General features: G+C 35.3%; 2 protein-coding genes and 1 long non-coding RNA gene across 3 annotated transcripts in view; 2 read left to right on the top strand and 1 right to left on the bottom strand.

The window, feature by feature from the left end:
- Positions 1-1,418: 1,418 nt before the first annotated feature.
- Positions 1,419-2,024, bottom strand: LOC107583687 (uncharacterized). The gene is made up of 3 exons (XR_001609058.1): positions 1,922-2,024; positions 1,720-1,815; positions 1,419-1,480 (listed from the first exon to the last, which is right to left on the bottom strand). It is a non-coding gene; the product is annotated as an uncharacterized lncRNA (long non-coding RNA).
- Positions 2,025-2,092: 68 nt separating this feature from the next.
- Positions 2,093-4,857, top strand: LOC107583634 (probable rhodanese domain-containing dual specificity protein phosphatase). The gene is made up of 4 exons (XM_016269921.1): positions 2,093-2,210; positions 2,482-2,635; positions 2,749-2,885; positions 4,196-4,857. Exons 1-4 carry the CDS (start codon positions 2,147-2,149, stop codon positions 4,855-4,857), a joined length of 1,017 nt encoding a protein of 338 aa, XP_016125407.1. The 5' UTR covers positions 2,093-2,146.
- Positions 4,858-6,746: 1,889 nt separating this feature from the next.
- p4ha1b (prolyl 4-hydroxylase, alpha polypeptide I b) overlaps positions 6,747-19,691 on the top strand; it is a 15,090-nt gene continuing 2,145 nt past the window's right edge. The window contains exons 1-14 of the mRNA XM_016269721.1: positions 6,747-6,999; positions 8,977-9,053; positions 9,357-9,453; positions 9,580-9,731; positions 10,612-10,749; positions 12,237-12,476; positions 13,314-13,528; positions 13,628-13,804; positions 14,082-14,152; positions 16,855-16,954; positions 17,086-17,139; positions 18,132-18,197; positions 18,401-18,469; positions 19,508-19,604. Coding sequence (XP_016125207.1) covers positions 8,978-9,053; positions 9,357-9,453; positions 9,580-9,731; positions 10,612-10,749; positions 12,237-12,476; positions 13,314-13,528; positions 13,628-13,804; positions 14,082-14,152; positions 16,855-16,954; positions 17,086-17,139; positions 18,132-18,197; positions 18,401-18,469; positions 19,508-19,604 — 1,552 coding nt within the window. The 5' untranslated portion in view covers positions 6,747-6,999; position 8,977. The remainder of the gene's footprint in view (positions 7,000-8,976; positions 9,054-9,356; positions 9,454-9,579; positions 9,732-10,611; positions 10,750-12,236; positions 12,477-13,313; positions 13,529-13,627; positions 13,805-14,081; positions 14,153-16,854; positions 16,955-17,085; positions 17,140-18,131; positions 18,198-18,400; positions 18,470-19,507; positions 19,605-19,691) is intronic.

Raw genomic sequence — 19,691 nt, 5'->3', positions numbered from 1 at the left:
CAAACCATATATTCAACACAATTTGTTCTAGTACACATTATGACAAAATGGCACCATTCATTTCGACTGTGTATTCACTGTATAAATTGACTACACAGACAGCATTTGTGTATAAAGGAGATTTTTATTAAGGTCGATAAAGGCATCTCAGCAGACAGAAAGCGACCAATTTCATTTGGATGTGCTGTCCTACCTTCATACTAAGAGTGATTAAACTTGAGTGACTCACCTTAACCATCATTCACAGGACGCTGTTACGGTCATTTTATGTTATGCTTGAAAATGAATATGGCTTCCAATTAGATCAAATGAATGCATTACAACATAGACAGTGTAAATAAGACATCCATTAGGTCCATGATTAATTGATAATAATAAGACAAACATTTCTGTCTGAATATGTGTGTGCACACATGAGAGTATTTTTGTGGCTAGCAGCTGGATCCACAGAATAAATGGAGAAATGTACTGAGGGCAAACAAGCACATTATATCCATGACAGGTGGGTGAGAATCATAGAACAGACAGTCAATGCAATATCACCATGGCAACGCAGCACTTATTAATCAGGTCAAATATCAGTAAGAACATACCGATATGGTGACATCATAGTAATGTGGAATGGCGCAGTGACGGTGGGTCAATAAATGAAAGGACGTTCCCCCCTAAAGTCATTATTTACTCACCCTTATGTCATTCCAAATATTCTAGAAACGCCCCTTTTGTTCATTCTATTTGGGCTGTGTGTGTTTTTTTAGCTAGCATATACACTACCCATTAGAAGTTTGGGATAATTAAGAATTGTAATGTTTTTGTAAAGAAACATCTAATGCTCACCAAGGCTACATTTATTTGATAAAAAAACAGTAAAATATTATTACAATTTAAAAGGAACTGTTCACTATTTAAAAAATGTCATTTATGATTTAGTGCTCAATTATTATCAATTAATATTAGTGTTTAAATATTAATAATGGTGCTCATTATAATCAATGTTGAAACGGTTTTCTGCTGCTTAAATTCAGCTTTGCCATCACAGGAATTGCATTTTATCTTTGAATTAATATTTTAAAATATATTAAAATAGAAAACAAATTGTTATAATATTCTAAAATTGTACTGTTTTCACTACATTTTTGATCAAATAAATGCAGCCTTGGGGATGAAAACTTCACAATTATTATTATTATTTTTTTTTTAAATATTACTAAAAATCATAATTATTCCAATAGTGTATTCCGGTAGTGCGGTAGAATATATTCCCCATAAAAAAATAGCAGTATACAGGTTGGGTTTGATTAGGGTGCATGATAAATAAACTATTTGTATTATATAAAAAATATATATGCATTTTGTTATTTGACTTTCATTCAGAAGTGTCTGCGTGTGACACTCTGACCTGTCATGGCCAGCTCACCCCCTGCTCATGTAGAGCACTTCACAGTCCCGCATTACCCCGGCAACCCACTAAAATAAGGACCTGACAAAGAGGGAGGGAAAGAGTAGAATTGAAGGGAAAAAACAAAAAAGCAGTTGTTTTTTACACAGTGACATGCGGAGAACGATTTAACAACCACAAGGATGTCAAATTCTACGTACATTCCAGTTCTTTTGGTAGATTTTGGATGTATTGGAGCAGAGGAACGCTGTAGGCAGTGTGTATTTTGCATGGTGTTGGTTTGAGTGTGTGTATCAGGATGGTTGCATTCTCTCTCTTACCTTTTGGCCCATAGAAGAGAGAGAGAGAGAGAGAGCTTCGGTCCCGAATGACTCCCATCCAAAACCATGGGCATTGTGGTGTCCAGGTGAGTAGATCTAATAACATTATTATTATTTTCTTTCTGATAGTATTATTTGTTCACAAAATAACAAAGCAGACGTTGACAAGGAATTGTGAAAACAATAAATGTCAATACTTCACCTGATGTGCCTCTAAAGTGCACCACTTGTCCTCTGGTGGTTGATAGGATCTGTGTGTAACTGCTGATTACATTAGCTAGAATATAGAGTGTTTACGCATCAATTGCTAGAATTCTCTCCCCTCCCCCCTTCTCCCTCTCCTCGCAGAGCTGATAAATGTCGTTTGGTTCGCTCCACTGGCTCGCGGGGCTCTCTGCAGGTTCAGAACAGCGCCCCCTGTAGGGAGATGAATGGAACAGTCAAACTTTCTCAAATGAACCTCATTGAATCCTCTCAGAACAACACTGAAGGTAGGTCAACAACATACCTAAAGAATAAAGACGCTGCAAAATTAATCACTGCTTGTGTGTGTGAGATCAATGAGATACATTTTTTAATAAAAGACTGGTTGAAATATCAAACATGGGCTCATATAATATATCATAAATAAAAATAAATTTCTAAAAATAAAAAAAATGCCTACGTTTTTAAAGTAACGTAGATTTGCTGTAGAAACTGTCTGTGATAAATGTTAAAATAACTTTGTGTGTGTGTGTGTTTCCTTGTGTTTTTGTGTGAAAGAGCTTCTGATTCCTGCACTTCCAGAAAAAGCAAATATAGAAAGAGGTTATGTGACCCCACAGCAGGTATACAACCTCCTGAATGCTGAAGCGGGCCAACCTTCACTGCATGATCCCTATTATATGCTGATACTGGACTGCCGCTCTGCAGAGAGGTAACAGTGATACACATAAATAAATACATATGTATATTCAGTGAAAGGATCATGAATGGTTCTGACTTATAAGTTTAATGGTAACTAACTTGTGTGTGTGTATACATGTGCAGATATAAGCAGAGTCACCTGGTCACAGCCCGTGCCAGTGTGACGGTGATGCATCCAGAACTGGGCTGTTTGATAAGCTGTGTTCAGCTGCAGGAGTTTTCTATAATACTGCTATACGCTGAAGAAGGCCAAAGTCCAGGTATAACATTTTTATAATATAAATAAAATAAAACTTAATTAAAATGATTAATAATAATAATATAGCTAAATCATACATTTTATAAATGATGTTATACATTTATAAATTAACATACATGTATTATTAATGAATATACTTTATATTATGTTGAATAAATGCCAATAGGTTTGATAATAATATGTGACCCTGGACCACAAAACCAGTCATAAGGGTCAAATTTTTTTTTTATTGAGATTTATACATCATCTGAAAGCCAAATAAATAAGCTTTTCATTGATGTTTGGTTTGTTAGGTTAGGATAGGATATTTGGCCGAGATACAACTATTTGAAAATCTGGAATCTGAGGTTGCAAAAAAATCAAAATATTGAGAAAATCACCTTTAAAGTTGTCAAATGAAGTTCTAAGCAATGCATATTACTAATCAAAAATGAGGTTGAGATATATTTACGGTAGGACATTTACAAAATATCTTCATGGAATGTGATCTTTACTTAATATCCTAATGATTTTTGGCATAAAAGAAAAATCGATAATTTTGACCCATACAATATGCTACATATGACTGGTTTTGTGGTCCAGGGTCACATATAAAAAAGTTATTTTTATTATTTAAGGTTATACATTATATTCATAATAATACCTTAATATTAACTGATAAATATACTTAAAGTATAACATAACCTCATAATTTATTGAAATGTTTTATTTAGCTATATTAATATTATTATGTTTAAATGTGTTATTTACGTTATGTGACATTATACCTTTATAAATTAATATAAAAAGTATTATTTCTAAATACAATTATATTATGTTGAATAAATTACAAGTTTAATAGGTAACACTTTGTATTTGATAGTGCACATGATAGACATCTTACTAACTAGACATTAGACATATTCGACCACAATATCAAAAAGAAGATACTATGTCTGCTTTTCTAACTATAAGTAACTTTGTGAGCATAATAATAATAATTTAAACAACAAGTTATGGTTATTTTCTAAAAGATGATCAATTATATTTATAAATAATACTGTTGTTTTAATTGATAAATATATAACATAACCTTATGATTTATAAAATGTATTATTTAACTACTATTATGTTAATTGGGCAGTTTTATTAGACTTTAATAATAATAATAATAATAATAATAACTTTGTGTAAAACAATGCAAATAATATATTAAAATAATGTATAATATTAAAATAATGTAATAAAAATACAATAAAGTACAAATATTATGATAAATATATTAAAATAATAATGTATAAATATGGCTGTGTATGTGGCTTTGTGCTCTAGTTGGCAGTCAGGAGGCACGCGCTGACTCTCCTACTCTCCAGCACTGTTTCTTCCAGCTGAGTGCTTTGGGAATGGACCCTGTAATCCTCCAGGGGGGCTATTCTGCTTTTCACTCTCTCTATCCCTTTCTGTGCACCCCTCGCATGGTCCTACTGGAGTCAGAGCGTCGCTCCCTCACCATCTATCCCTCTGAAATCCTGGAGGGGGCGCTATACCAGGGCTCTGCCTCGCAGGCACATGACTACCGTATCATCAAAAACCTCCACATCACACATGTGGTCAATGCCACAGCTGAAATCTCAGATGCCTTCCCGAGTGTTTTATGTTATCTTCGGCTACGGCTTAGTGATGACGCACAGCAGGATCTTCGGCAGGCCCTTCCAGAAGCTTCTCAGTTCATTGCTGAGGCTTTGCGGGGGGCACCGGGGGCACCAGGCGGCCGGGTGTTGGTGCACTGCAGCCTTGGACGGAGTCGTAGCTCGGTGCTGACATTGGGATTCCTGATGGAGCATCGCCGTTGGTCTTTGCTACATGCTTTTCGTTGGCTGAAGGAAAGACGAGCTTGCGCTGCCCCGAATGCTGGGTTTCTTCGGCAGCTCTCTGACTACGAGGAACTGCTGTTTGGTCAACGGCTCACCTCACTGGATGACATCCGTCTCTGAGAAATACTGAAGGAAAATACAGTGACATGAAATGAAGGAATCCTCTTCACAGACTTATAGAGTTGGTTGTGTTGATCTTGGTTAATAATAAGAATTTGACAGACTGAAGAAAAACTTTGTTTGTCATATGATGACTTAAACACAAACATCCATTAATCTAACACAAATGGAAGTTTGTGGATGGCCTTATCCACAAAAAAAGAATAATAGAATGTATTAGGAAATATTAGAGAATACATTTAATACATCATAAGCCAAAGAAAGACAAATATCATTCTAATATTTCATATGTGCTCAAAACTAGCAAGATGAACATTCAGGTAGGATGAAGGGGGGAAAAATCTGAAAAGTCATTGTTTTTGATGTGATTTTACTGTTTAAGCAGGTACAAAACAGTCAATGGTAATTACAACATTTAAAAAAAAAAAATTATCTTTGCGTTTTATTTTTCTTTTAGGATGTGCGGTGGCCTGAGGGATTAAAGGTGAAAAAATGTATTTGTGTCTAGTTTAGGTTTAGTTTGTAATAATATAAATGTTTTGTTTTTGAGATTCTTCCAATATAGGAGAGAGATCTATTGACCAAAAAAGGCAATAAAGTAAAAATACAAACGGCACAGAACATACACAGCTGCAGACTGAAGTGTTTGACCTTTTTCTGCCCTTAATGATTTACACTGAGGACTGGGAAGAAGAAAAAGTTTGGTCTTACAGGAATGTGCCAAATTCATTTTAGTAGTAGAGTCAGATGTTTGGCTAGTGTTGCAATGACAGGAGTATTACAAGAAATCATAATTGATAAAAAAAAAAAACTAATAAAAAAACATTGAAGACAACTCTCATGTGCTAAAACATGCTAAAAAAATGTTTATTTTTATTTTGTAAATGAGCATATTTTCTTTAAATTATTTTGAAATGCTCAATATTTTTACATCAGTAATGCACAGAGTGCAATAAACTGTCTTTATAACACAAATGCGTGCCACTGTGTCTCTATTGTGCTATGGTTTCATAAACATACAAACATTCTTCAGGCTATGTGACAAACGTTTGCCTCTTTTACAGCTCAGTGTTAATTTGGGAAGCAAAGGTTGCAATCAGAATTGAAACCAGCAGGAGTAACTTATATATAAGGTTCATTTAAGGTCTGATTTAGATTTATAACTATATATTATAAGTATACTTATAATATATAGTTATAAATCAAAATGAGAGGAATCAACAGGGAATTTTGAGTGTTAAGAGTGCAGAGTGTTAGAAAAGAAAGAGAGAAAGAAACTTCCACTTCTTTTTTGCACAGAAAAAAAAAATCCATCAGGAAGAAAACAACAACAACAACAGAGACTTCTCTTTTCAGTTTATATTCATTATGCAACAGCTACAAAATACACAAGATAACATTCAATTCAACATTGATTGACACATTAAGGCATGGTTTAACAGTTTACCCAAAAATGGCAATTTTCTGAAAATGTACTCACCTTTAGCCCATCCAGATGTACAGATGTAGATGAGTTTATTTCTACATCAAAACAGCTTTGGAGAAAGCATTGCATCACATGCTTACTTGATCCTCTGCTGTGAATAGGTGTTGTCAGAATGAGAAATAAAAACACAATTCACAAGTAATGTAACTAATCCACAAGCTGAGTTCTCTATCCATAATATTGTTGTTTGGGTGAACTTTTTCTTTAATGAAGGATGCCTGATGGATTATACAAAAAAAAAACAATATGTTGGATGTTTTTATTAGATACAGTGTGAGTATAAACTGCTAAATATGTATGCAAACACTGTAGAACAAATTCACACACAGCTGTATGATGTATCAAGTACCACATCATAAGGATGAGCCCAATGGAATGAGATGTAGGAACTGTACTGTGCGCATGCGCAGTTCGAAATTCCACCTGGTTCCATGAGTTTGGGAGAGTGTGTGACACTCTGCACGTAGCGCAGCGGAACCCCCCGCCGCCAGATTGCGAGGAGAAGAGCGGTCCAACCTCTCTGATAAAGCCCAGCTTCACACCAGAAGCATCGTAAACACAGAAGAGTTCTCCATCCATGCTGTGCTCCTCATTAGCGGCACTAGAGCGACATCTGGATCGATTCACTGATTCTCTGCGCAGTGACCGCCTGAAAGGTACGAGGATATTTACTTTACAACCTCTCTCAGGAAGTTTAGTTTGTTTAATTTTGGTTCATTTTTAAAATATTTATTATTGCAATGACCTTTTTATCGGTAGAGCAAATGTAATGTGATACATCATACCAACAATACAAAAAATAATTCCTTCCTTTGATATTAAAAACTGAAACCTGAAAGAGTTGAGAAAATGTGGTGCACGTGAACGAGTTTATCTTGCACTCATTCTTTACTGTACACACTAATATAGTCACAGTGATAAATCTGAGTGTTCAATGAGTCAGTCATTAGGAAAAAAGAAGTTTCAAGCTCATTAAGCGAGATGCCAGACTTAGGATCTAATTTTTCATATAGCCTATGATAAACTTTTCAAGTTGTTATGAAGAATATGTATGTGGTCTAAAGCGAATTTGGATAAGGCAAACGAACTTTACATTATTTGCAGCATTATATTTTGAGAAATAGCCTAATGTTGCAAAAATGTTGTTACACTGTTTCTCTGCGCGTGTTTCACTGATTGACTGATGCAGTGAGTAGAGTGTTCCGTGTTTAATAAAAGCGATGGAGTCTCATTTGTCCTGCTACAAAGATTGTCATATCTTTTCCTTTGGCATCTGTTATCTGTGAACTCATAGAAGAGTTTGCAGTCCGGTTATAACTCATCTCGAGTTTTGGAGGGGGCGGGGCGAAGACGTGGCAGTTCTGTGGCTCTGCACCCAATGAACTGCGGGCGGCATCCATGATGGACCCTCACGAGCTCACGCACTCCACTAGGGTCTTTCCTGTAATTATGCAGGACCTTTTCAACTGCTGTATGTAATTTGTAAGAAATTAATATACCACTGCTGTAACCTAAGTAAATATTTCTATAAGTGGATGCTAGACATATGGGCAAGACTGTAACAGGGTGTCTAAAAGCATGGTAATGGAAAACTAAAGAATTTATTATCAACAGTATCCTTAAGAAATGAACTGAATTTTGAAATCAGAAAAGTGGCTAGCTAACGGCAATACAGAATTTAAAATCAAGTTTTTTCTTTAGATTAGGTTTAAGATCTATCTATCTATCTATCTATCTATCTATCTATCTATCTATCTATCTATCTATCTATATATATATATATATATATATTACATTTAGGTTTATGCAGGTTTAGAGGAGATTTTTCTTGGAAGTAATTCTGACTTGATTTCCCTTGATGTCTTTGAAGGATAAAAAGTTGACGATGTTCTAATGCTAGATGCTAACTTTGAAAATCAGTTATTTTATTTAAGATTTTAATGTAGATCTTTATGCAAGTTCACGTGTTACATTGTATCCTTCATGATGATTTATACCGTTCATCTTATTCTGACATGTGGCATTAAGAGTAGTTCATACAAGATGCCTGCTCATTCAGACGGGTTCCTCCTGCGGAGCACATGAGCAAGCACAGCAGAGCAGGTCCTGTGAGTTTTTGATTTTTGGCCCTTAAGGGCATTACTTTTGCATATCTCATGTGTCAGATGCTTTTTGCGTACCATGTCACATCTGCAAAATATTAAACTTCGATATGTATTTAAGATGCAACAGTTGTAACTAATAATACAAGGGATGATTATGAATGTGTGTGTAACAGCTTTGTGTGGATCTCTCAGTGTGCGTCAGTAAATTTGTCAGGATGTTTGCCCTCTTTGTTTGCCCTCTGGATTCCACCTTTGTGCCAAAATTCTGATCCAGCAGTGACCACTCTGTGGCCATGTGTATCCAAATGGGTGTGCACTGGGGGTTATTGCAACCAAAACCACATTTTTCAATGTATTTTCAGTGTGTTAGTTGGTTTAGTAATGCATTTTCCTTGCTCTGAGAGTTGGCTGTAGTACCTGATTGTGTTAACGCCTCAAAAGGCAGAAAAAAATCATTCTTACGACATCATCAGGAAGATCTTATGCATTGCATTGTATTAGATGTATGACCGTCTCTGTTTCTTTCAGGATGGGTTTGTGTTTGTTCCTGTTGAGTTTCCTCTTCCATTCTCTGTACGCCCACAATGACTTCTTCACTTCTATAGGTGAGTTGATCTTCCATTGTTTTTTTTCTGTATCCATTCCTTAGGCTATACATCCTGCCCAACATATGAAACTTGCAGGAAGTGCTTGTGACTCAAGGGTCATTCAAAAGTAGCAGCTATTGTTTTTTTTTTGCAAGATATATATATCAAGCAAATTTCAGAAAAAATGTGTTCACATCTGACAGGGTTAAATTTGTCATTGAAGCTTTGTACAGTATTTAGTCTTCTGACAACCTTTGTTTAGTAGATTAGAGGAAGTCTGAGGAGTTTCAGATTTGTGAAGTTTCACTTTTTGACTTGTAGGTCAGATGACAGACCTACTGTACACAGAGAAGGACCTGGTGACATCACTGAAAGAATACATCAGACAGGAGGAGAACAGACTAGAGCAGGTCAAAGAGTGAGTAAACACACATGTTTAACATGTCTGCCTGCTTGGGGAGTTGAGATTCACAAATAACTAAATAACTAAATAACTAAAATAACTAAACAGCTGGTGAATATTGTGCTTAATTTCCTGCATCAGATGGGCAGACAAACTGGACTCACTGACAAGCACAGCCACGCAGGACCCTGAGGGATTCCTGGGGCACCCGGTCAATGCCTTCAAGCTGGTGAAAAGACTCAACAGTGAGTGGGGTGATCTGGAGAACCTGGTGCTGAAAGACACCACCAACGGTTAGTGACATTCAAAGTCTGACATAGTAATTAGTGATGGGCTCTTTAAAATCTCTTTAAAAAGATATTTATTTATATATATAACATTATATATAGCTACTGATTTCTTACTGTCACAAGTGTTACATAATGTGAAGCTATTCATGTATTGGTGTTTGACTTATTGTTCATTTGCTAAAGAATGACCGTTTCATTTGTTTTGTATCCGTCAGTTGTCCCTTTCCACATGACTAGGAAATTTCTGTTACATATACAATTCCTGTAATAATTCGGGTTGAATTTTTAGCAGAAATAACAATGTTTTATGATATTCTCTACCCTTTAAATGTTTGTGGTTGGTACGATTTGTGTTTAATGTTTTGCAAGAAGTACAAGGAAAAGGGTTAGTATTATTGCAAATTAAAATAGTGATGGAAATGTCTTCATCGACATTTTTCAGATTACAGTGATGTAATTGATAATACAATGATAATTGATAATGATTGATATTTCATTTTAATATACTGATTCAGAGCTTTAGAACAAATTCTTATTGTTGAAAACAATCGTGCTGCTTAATATTTTCGTGGAAACTATTATTAGTTTTTAATTAAGATTCATTTATTTGAAATTTAAATGTTTTATAACATTTATAAATGTCTTTAATGCCACTTTTGATCAATTTAATGTCCTTGCTGAATAAAAATGTGAATTTCTGCCAAAAAAATCGTATTGACCCCAAACCTTTAAATGGTACTGTACAATATTCATACAGGCCACTGCTAATAGTAATTGCATTATTTGCTTAAATTTGTCTGTATGTGTTATAAACCTCTTAATCTTCTGTAATCTTGTAATCCTCAATGTCAAGCCTCTCTTCTCTGTTTGTTCTCTTTTGTAGGGTTTATCTCTAATCTAACCATGCAGAGACAGTTTTTCCCAACAGAAGAGGACCAGACAGGAGCAGCCAAAGCTTTGCTTAGATTACAGGACACATACCAGCTGTCTGCCAACACCATCTCTAATGGAGACTTGCCTGGTGAGCAATTGTACATGTCTGTGTGTTTATGCATTCCAGAGTGTGCATATCTTCATCAAGTGCATTGCGTTACCACGGTATGCGTGAACCCTATGAGAAGCATCATGCTGTGTCTGTGATACGTTGCATATATATTTCTTTGAAGATTCTTTGTCATTTCCATAAGATGGTGATAAAACTAGTGCCATTTCAAAAAAGAAAAAATGAAAGGACCAGTTATGATCTGGAAGTAATGTGTGTTTCAAATATGTCTGCATAGTTGGTTATTTATGAAACTAACCCTTGTTGTAGTATAATGGTTGTCCTATGGGACAGCAGAAAAATAGATATCTTAAAGGGGTCATATGATGTTGCTAAAAAGAACATTATTTGGTGTAATAAAATGTGTTTATGCGGTTTAAGGTTAAAAAAACACATTTTTTCCCACATACTGTACATTATTGTGTCTCCTCAATGCCCCGCCTTTCTGAAACGTGTCGATTTTTACAAAGCTCATCGGTCTGAAAAGCGAGGTATGCTCTGATTGGCCGAATACCTCAAGCGTGTGACACCCTGTGTGACACCAAATGTTACACCCCTACCATACTGTGATGCCGTGTCCCGGCCGGAGCGATGAGACAAAAACATTAAAACCCATAAACGAGGCATTTGTTGCATCCAGTGGGGACATAATTACGGATTATAATGATTTATACTGTCTTTTTACACGTTGCGTTGCATCGCGCTGCGTAAAAACATAAAACCATGTCTGCATTTGTGATCGGAGAAATTACAAACTACAAACGCTACTCTACACTGCTCAAAACTCGTGTTTGCGAGTCATCAGTGGCAAATTCTTTCAATATAAAAAAATTTACTTACAGTCTGTGAGTCAGAACAGCCGGCATTGTAGTCTACTCTACCAGGATCAGGAAACAGTCCTCCATAAAATGTGCTGGACACATCGGAATATTTGGTTTGAACTGTTCTGGAACAGTGTTGTAAATACAACTTAACCACTGATTTCTTGTCGTGTCCTCTTTTGGAAGGCCAAACAAAGTAGTTTCGCTTTCACAACGAAACGCACAGCGCTTCACGACATGGCGGCGGCGGCAACAACAATACTACAGTGAGAATAAAAGTTATGCCTTCTTTCTTTGCGTGAACATTTGGGCGGCGTTATGCAAATCTTCCCACATCGTGACGTAGATATGTGGGGGCGTGTTAGAACGAGCTGTTTTAGGTAGGCGTGGTTGACGCTTAACTTTTATAAAGAATATCTCTTTGGATTTGAGACTTTAGTCTTTGCAACTTTACAGATCTTTATGCACCAAGAGCTTGTAACACTCCAAAGAGAAAGGAAAACTTGAAATCGCATCATATGACCCCTTTAAAAATAACATCATAATCATATTAGTTTCATGATACCTAGAACAACTCAGGTCAATATATGACATTTAATTATTGAGACAATTTGTTTTTGTGTCTTTTTACTGGTGTGACCTCAGGTGTTGTGCACAAGAGCCGGATGACAGTGGCCGACTGCTTTGAGCTGGGGAAGATTGCTTATTCTGAGGCAGATTACTATCACACAGAGCTCTGGATGGCTCAGGCCCTCACACAGCTGGATGAAGGCGAGGAATCCACCATAGAAAAGGTCACAGTCATGGACTACCTGAATTATGCCATCTACCAGCAGGGGGAACTAGAGCGAGCCCTGGAGCTCACCAAGAGGATGCTGAAACTGGGTAAAAAAAATCTAACTAATCATTTAATTACATTTGTTCATTTAATATTATTTATATACTTCATAAAATGTTTAAAATAATAAAATATTTTTATTTTATATTTTTTGTTTTTATTAAGATTTTAGTTTTAATACTTTTGTACTTTTGCCATTTTTTTTTAAATTCGTTTTTTTACATTCATTTTATTTCCGTTTTCATTTGAGTAATTTTTGTACTTAAACTTCTTTATTTCAGTTCGTTGCCAAGGCAGCGTTCTTATTTTAATTTTTTAGTTTTAAGTTTTCCATTTAATATTTATATTTGATTTTATTTATTTTTTTTATTTCATATTTATTTAATGAAAATTATTTTTCATAGTTAACAATAACAGCACTGGGCAAATGTAGTCTTCAGAAAATCTTAAAATGAATATTATCATTCAATGAATATGAATTCATATTATACATTATTGTAATGCTGTGATGTCTATTGTATTTAAAATGTAGCATTTTAAACTAATTTAAAATGAGTTTTATTTTTTAATGCTTATTTTTTGTTTAGTTTAATTATTATTGGCTTTTAGGGAACAGACAGAATTTTTGTATATATCTTTTAGATTTTTTGTTTATTTTGAGTAGATAGGACCTGTGCCTTTACCTATATAGAAAATAACCTTGCGTGGGGTGTTGATGACTGTAACTTTAATTAGAACTTTAATTAGAATGAGTGAATGATTGGAATTACATATATGGGTTAGTAAGGACAACGGTAGAAACATTGAACATACACGACATGGAAATGATGACTGATGGCACTAAAATATGTTTTTCCTAACTTGTTTGTGTGTGTGAATCTCAGACCCGAATCACCAGAGGGCCAATGGGAACCTAAAGTACTTTGAGTTCCAGCTGGAGAAGCAGAGAAAGGCAGAGGCCGAGAAGAAGGAACAGGAAGATAAAAAAAGAGAAAAGAAAGTGCTGGACAAACGTGACGCTCAGAGGAAACGGTCCAAAGACCCTCTGCCAGAGAGGAAGAAATATGAAATGCTGTGCCGAGGAGAGGGAGTCAAACTGGTGAGCAGAAGATTTTAAACATTTATGCTATTTTATTTTATTTATTTTTTTTACACATTTTAAATTTTTCTCTCATTCTTTTGCTTGCTTTATTTGCAGACACCCCGCAGACAGAGCCGACTGTTTTGCCGTTACTTTGACAACAACCGTAACCCGTGGTTGCTTTTGGCTCCGGTAAAGCAGGAAGATGAATGGGACCGCCCACGTATTGTCCGTTATCATGACATCATCTCTGACAGTGAGATCAAGACAGTGAAGGAGTTGGCAAAACCCAGAGTGAGTGGTGCTTTCTGAAGTTATGCTGTGGTTTGCAGAGTGTGTTTTTTTTTTAATAGAAAAATGTAAACAAATAAAACAAATAATGACATTTTCAATAAATTACAAATATATATTTTATTATACATGTTTGATTATAAATTTTCCAAACAGTGTCTTATATATGAGAGCAACAACAGCGTAAAATCCGTTTTAGGGTTTAGGTTTTTTGTAAATATGACTGAGGGTTGGGAGTGGTGTGCAGGAGCCTGTGTGTAATTCTTATCTGGCTCCTCAGCTCCGTAGGGCAACTATATCCAATCCCATCACGGGCGTGCTTGAGACCGCCCCGTACAGGATCAGTAAGAGGTAAGGCAATCAGTGTGCGAGTCTAGAACACCGGCAACAAAACGAACCCTCGTGCCCTATCCGACCCGTAGAATCTGAGAACTCCTTAGCAGAAACGATGCAAAACATAGTAAATCCGAAATCACAATTGTTCAATTAATTGCTATTTAAATTTGCATTAGATAACTAAAAATAATATGTTTAAATTATAAATAATTACAATTGATATTTTATTATTTTCTTTAAAAAAAGTTTTTTTAATAGCATACTGAAATCTAGAATCTAAAATGTCTTATCGTGTTGACAGGAGCTAGCTGAGACTTTAACTAACACACACTAGATATTGCGTTCATGCTGAGGAGTTGTCCACCCTGCTCTGCTGTCTTTTGTCACATGGTGCTGGATAAAAGAAAGAAAGAGTAAGAAATGCTCTGCTTTGTTACTTTTTCTTGCAGTAGTCATCATGTTGTCTGTGAGGAGGGCTTGGACTGGAGGGGTCAAAATTATTGAAACTTTTGCGTCGTTGCTAGCGCTGCACAATTAATCGCATTTCTACTCGCGATTGCAATTATGGATGCCACAATTACGTAATCGTTCAAAGCGGCAATTAAATGTTCAAAGTCCACTTATGTTATTCTGCGTGCTTAAGATGCTTTTATTTTTTTCTTTCTACATGTTATCTTAAGGGTTTTTCCCATTGCTTTAATTTTAGTTTTAGTATAACATTATAATACTATTCATATTTGTACTTTTTTTATAAAAAAAACCAATCCGATGTATAGTTGACATTTGAGGATTAATACTATAGAAATGCACTCATTTTTTTCAGTTAGTGTTTTCAGCTTGTTTATTTTCATATAAAAATACAGCATGCAGTTGCATCAAACAATGGTATAAACATCATTCAATGTAAATCGTGATAATCGCAATTACAATTTCAAGGGAATAATCGACAATTATGATTTTTGTCATAATCGTGCAGCCCTAATCGCTGCTGGTGTACAGTTCTGTCCCTGTTCTTTACATGGCTTCAGTTCAGAAAATGACACTAAAGTGACCTCTCTCCCTTTCTCTTTCTCTCTCCTTTTCTCTTGTCTTCCTTTTTTTATTTGCACTTCCTTTGTCCATGTTTTTGTATGTTCTTGCTCGTCTTCCAACCTTTGCTCTCTCTCTCCTCTTTGCTTTGTGTAATGGTGAATAGCTAAAGCGAGCCACTGTGCACGATCCCAATACGGGAAAACTGACCACTGCCCATTACAGAGTCTCCAAGAGGTAAGGGATCAAAAGGTCAAACCATCCTATCCAAAATCATCATCATCTCTAGAGAGCCCCCTTTGAAATGTAGATTCACAACGTGTTCTGATACTGGATTAAGCCCAAAAATCCAACCTTTACTTGGCTATAAATTAGCCGTAGAAAGTTTCACAGGCAACAGTTGTTGGAGTCTCTCTTCTACTATAGTGCCCTTAATATTTTGACTATCTGAAATATTTGAGAATTGTTAAATAAATAATTGTGCACGCACACGTACAGAACAGTGCCTTGAGTTTCCACATGACAAGCCATTTGAGTCTGTGGACTTAAATATCTTTTTTAATAGAGCTATACATAGTTCTGTTGTCTCACTCACATTTCCACCCACACCAGAGTGGTTTAACGTATCCTAGTTATTATGAGTGTTTGAGAACACACGTCTCAGCATGGGCAGACTGGGTGGAGTCGCTGGAATACTCGAGGATTCAAAAGCTATGAATGTGTCAGATTGTGAGTTTAAGACCACTAACGCTCTGTAGAGGGAATGCGTATATTAAAATAAATGATATATACACTACCGTTCAAAAGTTTGGGTTACTAAGAGTCTTTTGAAAAAAAATAAAATGAGTATGTTTATTCATCAAGGACACATTAAATGAATCAAAAGTGACAGTAAATAAATTTATTATGTTACAAAAGATTTCTGTTTCAAATAAATTATTGATCACCATATCAGCATATTATAATGATTTCTGATCGATCATGTGACACTGAAGTCTAGAGTAATTAAGCTTTGCATCACAGGAATAAATTACATTATAAAATATATTAAAATAGAAAACATGCATTTTAAATTGGAATAATGTTTCACAATATGACTGTTGAAAAACTTTTTAAAAAAAAAATCTCACTCACCCCAAACATTTGAACAGTAGTGTGTATGAAATGTAATTAATTAATTAATTTAATCAGTGTTGCAGGTGTCAGTTTGGGGAAAACATGGTTAAGATGAATGTTTTATTTGATTTGCAGTAGCTGAGGGGCCTCTCTCTCTCTCTCTCTCTCTCTCTCTCTCTCTCTCTCACACACATACAATCACACTCATTCATAATCCTCAATGAGTTTAATGTTGCTAATTTCCTTTTACTCTGATATTCAGTGTGAAGAGAGAGTGAACTCATTTTGCTCACTGCTGTCTTCTGTTTTTAATCCCTTTTTCCACTCTTCACGGTTTCACTTGTCTGTCCATTTTCACAATCAGACATTTTCACATTCATAGCTAAATAAAATACATCATTTTATTCCACATTAGAAATCTTTTCACCATAAACATGATGTGAAAACGTCTGAAAATCTTTCATGTGCATGTTGTGGCATGTAGTCTGTTTATTATATGTAATGGCATATTAACTGCTTTTGTATTCATTTAACTTTTTTGTTCAACTTCCACTCTCTTTTCCTCATTCTAGTGCTTGGCTGTATGAATATGAGCATTCTACAATTGAAAAGATTAACCAACGTATCGAGGATGTAACAGGCCTGGAAATGGACACCGCAGAAGAGCTGCAGGTAAGAGGGGCTTTCACATGATCATCCAATAAGATGCTTTTAGTCTGGTGGCACATTCATGTAACAAGAATCCAGCCATTGTAATATTGCTTTGTTGAAAAGGTTGTCATAATCAATGTTTTTCATCTAAGGTTGCAAATTATGGAGTTGGTGGTCAGTACGAGCCTCATTTTGACTTTGGAAGAGTGAGTTCCTGTCCTTTCACAGATAAAAAAAACACAGCACTTTAAATCAACATAGCATTATTATATTGTTTATATACTTTACCGTTCAAACGTTTGGTCAGTAAGTTTTTTTTTTTTAACGAAAATAATACTTTTATTCAGCAAGGACACCTTAAATTGATTTATAATGTTATGAAAGATTGCTATTATAAAACAATGCTGTTTTTTTAACTGTCTTTACATCAGAGTATCCTGAAATGTATCACTATTTCCACAGAACTGTTTTTAACACTGATAATCATAAGAAATGCTTCTTGAGCACCAAATCAGCATATTAGAATGATTTCTGAAGGATCATGTCAGATGTGACACTGAAGAGTAATGGCTACTGAAAATTCAGCTTTGCCATCACAGGAATAAATTACATTTTAAATAGTAATCGAAAATAGCTATTTTAAATCGTAATAATCTTTCACAATATTACAGTTTTTGCTGTATTTTTGATTGAATAAATGCATCCTTCGTGAGCATAAGAGCCTTTTTTCAAAAATATTTTAAAATATTTCAGACTCCAAACTTTTGAACGGTAGTGTAAGCATACAGTGGGGGAAAAAAGTATTTAGTCAGCCACCAATTGTGCAAGTTCTCCCACTTAAAAAGATGAGAGAGGCCTGTAATTTTCATCATAGGTATACCTCAACTATGAGAGACAAAATGAGAAAAAAAATCCAGAAAATCACATTGTAGGATTTTTAAAGAATTTATTTGCAAATTATAGTGGAAAATAAGTATTTGGTCAATAACAAAATTTCATCTCAATACTTTGTTATAATATACCCTTTGTTGGCAATGACAGAGGTCAAACGTTTTCTGTAAGTCTTCACAAGGTTTTCACACACGGTTGCTGGTATTTTGGCCCATTCCTCCATCCAGATCTCCTCTAGAGCAGTAATGTTGTGGGGCTGTCACTGGGCACTAATTTTTTCACACTGCTTTTTTAAAAATTCATACAGAAAGATGAACCAGATGCCTTTAAAGAACTGGGAACAGGAAACAGAATTGCCACTTGGCTCTTTTATGTGAGTAACTTGTCTTCACATGCACACACACACACTATAGAACACACTGTCAATCATTACTTTCACCATTTTATGGTCTTCAGCATGATTTATCACGTGTCTGATTTCAACTAAATTTGTTTGTTAAAATGCCTGCAATAAAATGTAAAAGTAATACAGCATTATACATACACTGTACTATCATTACTTTTGATGTGTTGCAGATGAGTGATGTGTCAGCAGGCGGCGCTACAGTCTTCCCAGATGTTGGAGCAGCAGTGTGGCCTAAAAAGGTGAAAACACCACTAACACATAGCCTACCTGTCAACCCTCCCGTTTTTCCCGGGATTCTCCCGTATTTTACCATTCTATCCCGCTATCATCCCGTTTAAATATTTTCCTGTATTTCTCCCGTATTTTTAATCTTTCTATAAAAAAATCCCACTGGGCGTATTTTATGTTTTATATGCTACATTCGCTTCCGGCAAAACTTCCGTAATTCATATAATGAGGGCCAAACCTCATTATATGAATAATCACGACAACAAATTTCAAGGTTGTCCAGTTGCCAGATCTTGTATGAAACACATCTTTCTCACACAGTCAGCACATACAAATTTCAACCCATTTGTCCCCTCAACTTGGCAACCTACAGCCCAGTGATGCTATTGATATGTGCGCAGGTAGTACCGCGGGAAGGAAACAATGATCACTGGTAGAAATGGGAGGAGAAGACTCAGGTGGTGCTCCAGTGAAAAAAAACTGAATATACATGTAAATGTATATTTACATGTAAAATGAGAAATAGCTTACACTTCAAAAGGCTATTTAATTGATTAAATATGAGCGCTGCAATTTTCAAAGTCAGGTGCAAACTGCTTTGTTTACTGCGGTTACCAGGAAAACGGCTATATTCCTGTCGAAAAGCGCCACCTGCTGGCAGAGAATGAATTTGCATTTTTCAATAAGCCCTTATGCTTTTTGTTTAGACCAAAGCCAAAACCAAAGCCAAAAACAACCCTTATTTTTATGCAGAAAACACACAGTTGTAAATGTGAACTGGTGGATCGACAAGAAGATAATGAATTCTAAAACTCTAAAGATATAGCCTACACTAAGATATATTTATTTTACTAAATTAATATAATTGTTTGATAATAATTGTTAAAATTAATATAAAAATAATATAATATAAAAATTGTTACTTTTGATATTGACAGGTATGCACTAATAATGAATCATTTTTCATAATCTGTAAACTAGTTTGAAAACATTGATTAAAATGAAAACATTCATTTTAATATTCACGCTCTTCTTTGATTATTTTTCAGGGTACTGCAGTATTCTGGTATAACCTTTTTGCCAGTGGAGAAGGAGACTATAGCACAAGACATGCTGCCTGTCCAGTATTAGTAGGCAATAAATGGGGTGAGTCTGTAGTAAATATGACATTTATGTATTATTCTCTTAATAATAAGCGAGTTTGGAAATGTAAACGTTTGGCCAACCACATCT

This window comes from Sinocyclocheilus grahami, unplaced genomic scaffold (assembly GCF_001515645.1).
Source record: "Sinocyclocheilus grahami isolate Dianchi unplaced genomic scaffold, SAMN03320097.WGS_v1.1 scaffold54.1, whole genome shotgun sequence".
Classification (NCBI taxonomy): Eukaryota; Metazoa; Chordata; class Actinopteri; order Cypriniformes; family Cyprinidae; genus Sinocyclocheilus; species Sinocyclocheilus grahami.
This window is presented reverse-complemented; position numbering and strand designations above follow the sequence as displayed.

Bases quoted from the DNA above. Each gene is read 5' to 3' on its own strand.
- LOC107583634 (XM_016269921.1), top strand. From the start codon at position 2,147: ATGAATGGAACAGTCAAACTTTCTCAAATGAACCTCATTGAATCCTCT. The intron at 2,211-2,481 runs GTAGGTCAACAA...TTTGTGTGAAAG, and splicing joins CTCTCAGAACAACACTGAAG to AGCTTCTGATTCCTGCACTT. The intron at 2,636-2,748 runs GTAACAGTGATA...ATACATGTGCAG, and splicing joins GACTGCCGCTCTGCAGAGAG to ATATAAGCAGAGTCACCTGG.